Raw genomic sequence first — 8,451 nt, 5'->3', positions numbered from 1 at the left:
CACTTGATTATAAGTCGCACTTGATTATAAGTCGCACTTGATTATAAGTCGCACTTGATTATAAGTCGCACTTGATTATAAGTCACACTTGATTATAAGTCGCACTTGATTATAAGTCGCACTTGATTATAAGTCGCACTTGATTATAAGTCGCACTTGATTATAAGTCTCATAAAAAGGACACACTTCAGGCTCATTACAAACATCTTGAAAGTTTTTGTCTTCACAAGTATACTTTCAAGCCTTCTCATCAGGTGAAATACAGGCAAGGGAAAAGGAACAGGAACAGTGGATTAAATACAGTAAGAAGGTGGTAAAACAGCGCAAAAAGAAAGAAAGAAAGAAAGAAGATAGCTAAAGTAAACAGCGAAAATTGCAATAATGACACAAAGGTGCAAATGCGAGAAAACTCAATAAGCGCGACATGTAGTGCGACAACAAGAGACAACCACTGGACATACATGTAACTAACGAGGTTTTGACGACCTACCTAACAGCCTAAGTGTGAATTTGATTTGTTTCTGCTTGCAAAGGTTGGGTTTCCTTGTGTGGATGTATACAGCTTCCAAAACATTCAGCAATCTAGCACTGCGTACACGTGACACAATCGAAAAACAATCATCCGAATACACAGCACGACAATCAGGATGCTCAAACAAATGACTAGCAATGGACGACTCATACTTATCAGAACTAACATCAGAACAATCAGCATGTGCGGTGGACACATCCGATTTCACATGGCTAGTCGAGTGGACCCTAGCCGTTGCCTCTGTCTGTGCTTTAGTCGCTGCCATCGCCGCCGTTGCCGATCTTGTCAATCTTCTGGTTGATGCGGTTCCTGTCACTGCCACGCACGTAGGTGTCTTGTCCGGTTGTTTTTCTGGTGGTCTAGTTAATTGTGAGGTGACGTTGCTTGGTGTTGATGCCGCTGCGTTGGACCATCTTGTACCAGGATGATTCTTTGCTGGACGTCCCCTCCGTGGTCGAGTGGATCGTGCGTGTTGTGGAATAAGGTGTAGCGGTGCGTGTTGTCGGATGCGTGCGTCCAGATGTTGAAGAGTCCTACCTACATATCAGCTCTCACATTGCCGACACTCGAAGTGATAAATCAACTTGGATAATTGGCCTGTAGGTAGGACGTCCTTCGTCACCGTGAACGCACGCACCGTGGAGTAGATGAAGGACGGCGATGGCGACGGCGATGGCAGCGACTAAAGCACAGACAGAGGCAACGGCTAGGGTCCACTCGACTAGCCATGTGAAATCGGATGTGTCCACCGCACATGCTGATTGTTCTGATGTTAGTTCTGATAAGTATGAGTCGTCCATTGCTAGTCATTTGTTTGAGCATCCTGATTGTCGTGCTGTGTATTCGGATGATTGTTTTTCGATTGTGTCACGTGTACGCAGTGCTAGATTGCTGAATGTTTTGGAAGCTGTATACATCCACACAAGGAAACCCAACCTTTGCAAGCAGAAACAAATCAAATTCACACTTAGGCTGTTAGGTAGGTCGTCAAAACCTCGTTAGTTACATGTATGTCCAGTGGTTGTCTCTTGTTGTCGCACTACATGTCGCGCTTATTGAGTTTTCTCGCATTTGCACCTTTGTGTCATTATTGCAATTTTCGCTGTTTACTTTAGCTATCTTCTTTCTTTCTTTCTTTCTTTTTGCGCTGTTTTACCACCTTCTTACTGTATTTAATCCACTGTTCCTGTTCCTTTTCCCTTGCCTGTATTTCACCTGATGAGAAGGCTTGAAAGTATACTTGTGAAGACAAAAACTTTCAAGATGTTTGTAATGAGCCTGAAGTGTGTCCTTTTTATGAGTATTATCGCATTTTTGTCTCAGAGGAAACTGATTATAAGTCACACTTGATTATAAGTCGCACTTGATTATAAGTCGCACTTGATTATAAGTCGCACTTGATTATAAGTCGCACTTGATTATAAGTCGCACTTAATTATAAGTCGCACTTGATTATAAGTCGCACTTGATTATAAGTCGCACTTGATTATAAGTCGCACTTGATTATAAGTCACACTTGATTATAAGTCACACTTGATTATAAGTCACACTTGATTATAAGTTGCAACCCAGTTTTAGGTCTGAAACAAAATTCATTTTATCAATACATTCATATGAGTATGAATTCACACTGGATTGTAAGTCGCACCGCCGCCTTCTTTGTTTTTCAAGTATAGTGTTAAAAGGTGTGACTTGCATTCGGGGGAAATATGGTACGCGTGAAACAACGCGTTTGTGCGAATTTTTGCTGGCTTTTTGGGTGTCATGCGTATGGAAACGCGGCGAAATGGAAGTTCCAACATGTTGGAAATTTCAGCGCGTATCAGGCGCGTACCGGCGTACATGCCACCTGACCGGCGGCGTCAAACAATCAGTACTCGAAGGCGTCGCATGTGCTAAATGCGACTCGGATCGCTGGTTTTTTTGTGAAAGCCTGAGCACCGGTTTTGACACGCTTGAACCGAAAGCGTGCCGCGTCCACGTGCCAGTTGTGAACACAGCTTAAGACCCCCCCCCCCCCCCACGCACACATGCCCTGCACACGTTGACACCCACACACTAACACCAACACAAAGACATATACATGCAGTGCTGCCAAACCGTCCGATTTTTCGGACAGTGTCCGATTTTTGAAGGCTCTTCCGAAAACCGGTCCGAAAAGGGAAACGTCCGAAAAGCAACCAAAATGTCGGAGATCATTACTTTCCTATGCAGAAGTCCTGTACTTTCACTTTTCAGCGCAACTGAAGGCACAAATCACTGTACATTTGCTTCTAAAAAGGCTAGCGCTTGGCTGTGGCAGTGCAAAGTAACATGCCTGGATCAGGCTGGATGGCATGTACACTGACACACTGACAGTCTGTACATGCATGTAGTCGGTGTGCGACCACACTCATCAGTACAAAATTCATGACAACTCTGGGGTGACCATGGCAACGAAGTGAATTTTCATGGTGTTTTAGGCGATATTTTGAATTCCCTGTAAAAAAATTACCGAGGAGAAAAATTCGCACCATGTGGCCAGCCTTTTGGGGGGAAATTATTTGGCAGCAGTGTGTAACATGTACAGACTACTCACACATAGACATATAAATAAACTTCAACAATAGCATCACACACCTTGACCTTGACCTTGACCTTGACCTTGATCTTCCCCATTAGGCACCTCGCCGAAGAGCAATTTTTTCGGTGCTCGCGAGTCAGCCATCCTGCCGACATGATCTAGACATCACACACACACACACACACACAAACACACACCTGGTCCTGGTCCTGGTAAACACTGCCATTACGGTCACGTGTCCCCTCGCGGGGCCGACAGCATGGAAACGACGCACGACGGCAGAAAGTCGGCAGTCTGCCGAGAGATCAGGGACCATGTTCAATCGGCACGACGAGAGAGCCATCTTCGGCAGCTATGGATTTGGAATCCACGAGTAGTGCGGCAGCACCGTCCACAGGCCCCACAGTGGGCCTTGCAGCATGAGAGGGTGAGCCGCACATGCGGCGGCGGAGGAGTCGCCTGAGCAGCAATGGTAGACACCGCCGCCCGGCACGGAGCCCGAGACGATGTCGCGGAGAGCATCCGGGAGTTGGGGCACTTGTGGACCGCCAAACCTCCGGCACTGCGGAACCAGCGCTCACAAACACACACACACACACACACACACACACACACACATACACACACACCACACACACAACAGGGGCGTGCTTGGCTCCCCTTCCAGGGGGGTGCACCACTTCCAGACAACAGCAATTTTCAAAATGTTGTACCGGTGACATCATCAGATATTTGTACATGTGACGTCATTATTACTGTTACAAAGATTGTATGTCATCAAGAATGAACACAGTCCAGCATCTTATGCTGACCTTTCATACAAACTTCCAGTCAACTTGCCCATCATGCTGGCGGTTTATATTGGGCATATAAACCTCATATCAACCTCATACAAACTCCATATAGACCACCACCATACAAACTCCTTTTTAGAGATCGAGAAGAATTATTATCACATTATGTCATGAGTAGAATAACCATGCCTACATGCCAACAGGAAAATCAGCTTTAGAGGAAGCTAGGCGCCTAGCAGCAAGATAATTATTTAGCAGAATGCTTGCGCTTCAGTTTCTTGCGAGCCTCAACAGCACACTCAGCGTGAATATTGAACACAATAGAACTGTGCTTGAAGGTTGTGGAAGCAGCATTCAGATAAGGAGATACGGTAGAAGCAGAGCTCTGAACAGCAGATGAATGGCTCTGAACAGTGACAGCGGGTGTGGATGACTGCACAGCATGGTTTGATTTATCAGCTACAGGCAATCTCAGATCAATAGCTTCAGCCATAGAGCACGACTCTGTTAGGCTGGGCCTATCATAAGCAGTAAGAGACTGAACATTGCGATGACCAGAAACAGAACAAATTCTCCTATCATCCACACCACATTTTTTTCATGTTGGTAATTGATGTTGCTCTAACACAGTGATTCGTATACTGCATTGACAAAAGAGCATCCGAGGACAAGCGCTTCATCATGCCAGATAAGATATTGTGTGAAAGAGGCATTTTCATGAACCAGCAATTGGCAGCAGCAGACATCTCACCTGACAAAGCTCGCTGGAACAAACGATTCTCGTCCGGATGCAGTTTGGATAAGTAGCGCTTGATAGCCGACAGCTGAAACTCATCGCGGATGACGCCAGCACGCAGGATCGGTAAATATGTTGATCTGCCGCGAGAATGACGAGATGTGCCGCTGAATCGCACCACGGGCAGATTGAAGACTGTTTTTCGCAAACCCGGAGCCATCCTTCTTCTTCACATTCGCGTAGAATGACGAGAGGATATCACAAAGCTTTTCGCTCGTGACTGTCTTGAAATCGACGACACCAAACGGCTGGTCTCCACTCAAACAAAACTGATCAAGTATTCGCAACCAGTACTCAGTAGAATAGCGCGTGTTCTTGGGGACACCCTGAGCGCTCCGTTTGCTCATCGTAGGTGACACACCCAAACACTCGTTTTCGGGGAAGCTCGTCACTCATTGCGAAAGAATGTACTAGAAGTAGAAGCAGCAAAACGCAAACTGACCACAACGGTGACAGAAATGGAATGCGTGCTTAGCAGCTATGTTTGCGAGTTTTACTTCTTGTTTTGGTGCGCGCGTCTTCTCCAAGGTCGTCACCCCAGAAAATTCGGATTTGGACCACTTTTAGGACGAAGCTCTGCAGGTCACCACTGCGCAGACTTGAAACTTTCTCATTATTTTCATGATGAGAAAAGCACGGACGAGCCTCAAGTGAGCTCATATTTGCAATGGTCGTTTTCTGCAGTTGCGAACTGAAACAGGAAGAAGTTGACTGTCAGTTTGTATGAAGGTCAGCATAAGTATAATACATCCCAACAGTACGCTTGTACGAGGTCATTTGCTATTTTTGGACACTCAAATTAAATAGCACCCCATTATGTTGGTTTGTAAGATAAATTAAATTTCTTTCTTGCCTTTCTACTGGCACACTTATGCTTTACCACCACCACACACACCTGAAGGCATAGAGTTGAAGCATGCGGCCACAACTTGACCTGATTGAAGGTGTCTTTTCCTACTGCTTTTTCAATGCGAGCAATTATTGGACAACTAAATTAAATAGCATCTAGCAGCAGTCTGCAATGGTGTGAACGAGTAAAACTTGCACAGGACATGAACATGGGGTAAGGCTATGCCTATGAGACCAGCTGATATGAGTTCTAATGACAGGCCGTTCATAGCAAGCTTTTCAAGGCTTTTCAATGTGACACACAATTTAAAGGGTCACTCAAGGGTTTTCATGGACGTCATATTCAAGAACAGAGGAGAGCACTCCAGTGTGGCCCATCTCCTTCTCATATTTCGCAAAGAGTGGAGGGCTAGCTCCGTAACTAGCCGCTGCGTCCTTCTTGGTTAGGAAGTGTTCACTGGTGCCAGGTGAGTGGAACGCTCGCACTGCTAAAAGAGATTTCTCCTGACCAGAACCCCTCCACAAACGCACCGGTTGAGAAGGCGAGGAGACTCTTCCAGGCGGATTTGAGCTGGAATACGTAGTCCCTGGAGTTGATGGAAGGGATACAACATCCCCCATGTCGACATTCTCTCCGTTATGCGACGTAGAGTCAACGGAATCCTCAATCATATATTATTTAATCGAAATTTTCAAAATTACTCATTACATTACCTAAGAATAATAAAGAAAACGCCCAGAAAGAAACGGCCTTCACCGCTAAAAATTGGCACGAAGAAACTTGAGGACCACACGAAGACACTCTTGTCAAAGATTTGTCCACCAAGGAAAGGACAACGACTCAGGGGGACTCTACTTCCATATTTAACTGATTTGTCCAAAAATTGCGACATGTCCAAAAATTGCGAATCACCTCGTATGTGAAATATAAACCGACATACAAACATCGGCTTCGCCTCGGTTTGTATGTCAGTTTGTATTTCACGTACAAGCGTACTGGTGGGTTGTATTATATACATATCAATTTTCACTCACAAAGCGACTGTTCAGTACATGGGGTAGTGGTCTACCAGAGCAATCACACTCACCACCGTGGTGGTTTTCCAGAAAATGAGTAGAAGCAAAAAACCACACTCGCAGCCACATAATAGATAAATAGCCGAAAAATATCTAAATCCATCAAAGAACCGCCAGCAAGCGGGAGAAAAAGCCGTGAAATCCAGTGAACAGCATGGCCGGTGGTGAGCATGGGTGACTGGGCAGCAGGGGAGCGCCTGAAAAACAATGACTCCCTACATTCCTAGCCGCGACCGCTCAACCGGTCTAGAGGAAAAACACGCCTTTCGGCCAAAAAACCTTTCTATTTCATTAATTCCTGCCCCGCTGCCAGTCGGACCCAAGAAAAGATATAGCAAGAAATGGTATGTAATAACCGGTGTATATCATAATCATAAGGTATAGATTGTCAAGAAGAACAGCGGACGACTCCCATGAAACCAGGGTGGGTGGGCGGGCAACTTCAACTACCACGAGGAAAAACAAAGACCACGATGGCAGGTTCAACGGAGTTGCGCAGAACAAGAGCAAATGCACGAAAATATTTTGTGAGTGAAAAATACGTTTTTTGCACTCTTTCGCTACGCTCAGCCGTGAAAAAACAAAACTTCTTTCAACATAAAGGATGAAAACTTTACAAATGACACTTGACAGGCTGTACGTACGGAAGTGCCTGGCTGCATGTAGGCCGCCGCGCACCAGGCCCCTAGTAGCCCTACAGTAAGATCGGGCGCCGAAGAACACCTCGCCGAAGAACACCCAGGCTGGAAAACCGGCAAAATTTAAGAACAGTCCAGGCTAGAATTATCAGATTTAAGAACACTTTTAAAAATTTACACGTAGATCTACATTGTACATGTATGGGAGGTGAGTACATGTCATGTACACGTGTAAACAGTAACTGCTACATGTACAGTCATTCCTATTTACGACACCCACTAGTTTAGAAGTACTACATTGCACATGTACATGTACATGACAAACGTCATGACGTCACTCGACTCGCCGCGCGCGCGCGCGTGTGAATAAGAACGATCTGGCTAGAATCAAAAATTTAAGAACTTTCCTAGGCTGCGCTCGAGCCCCTGCGTTCTTCGGCGCCCGATCTTACTGTACTGCACTACAACTTACTACAAATAACAATGTAGTACAATGCGCAAGACACAGGTGCAGCATGTGCTCCCGCGAGAAGTCGGGCTTTCCGCAATACATTGGTGACTTTTCAAAACCCCGGTCGAAATATTTTGGGGGGTGCACTTGCCCCTGTGCCCCTCGCCAAGCACGCCCCTGCACAAACACCCACACACACCCACACACACACACACACACACACACACACACACACACACACACACACACACACACACACACACGTACCATGTACCATGTACCATGTATACGCCCATCGCAAGAGAAGCATGCAAATCTGCAAATGCACTGGATGTGCACCCACAGATTTTCTCTTTATAGCAACGATAGCGGATCTGATTCTGATTGAAACAGATCAAGAACAGCGCCAGATAACTCTCTGATCCACACAACCGGCGAAGCAATGTGAATCGACCACCAGTGCACACCTGGTCTACACCACACGGAGTACATCGGAATAGGACGGCCCCAAGACAGTTACCTATGCACACCCTACACTTGCTGGGGTAACCAATAGACAGCACGCTGCTTTGATAGAAGCAGACACTGGATGCACTGCAAAGTACTGGCACTGGGGATCTCAGCGCGTGAACTGTGCAGCGAGTCTGCGCAGGTGAGATTTTAGATCCCAAACGCGTCCAGTGCAGAAACCGTGAAAAAGAACATTATTTTTTCGAAATAAATCAAGTTGAAGAAAACAGTAGAAATGGCT

At 45.9% G+C, this 8,451-nt stretch overlaps 1 protein-coding gene across 1 annotated transcript in view; it reads right to left on the bottom strand.

Moving 5' to 3' along the window:
* Positions 1-4,136: 4,136 nt before the first annotated feature.
* Positions 4,137-8,451, bottom strand: part of LOC135827171 (uncharacterized) — a 9,996-nt gene continuing 5,681 nt past the window's right edge. Inside the window, exon 3 of the mRNA XM_065339698.1 lies at positions 4,137-4,427. Within this exon, the coding sequence (XP_065195770.1) occupies positions 4,137-4,427 (291 nt within the window). The remainder of the gene's footprint in view (positions 4,428-8,451) is intronic.

The sequence above is a fragment of the Sycon ciliatum genome, chromosome 11 (assembly GCF_964019385.1).
Source record: "Sycon ciliatum chromosome 11, ocSycCili1.1, whole genome shotgun sequence".
NCBI classification, from domain to species: Eukaryota; Metazoa; Porifera; class Calcarea; order Leucosolenida; family Sycettidae; genus Sycon; species Sycon ciliatum.
This window is presented reverse-complemented; position numbering and strand designations above follow the sequence as displayed.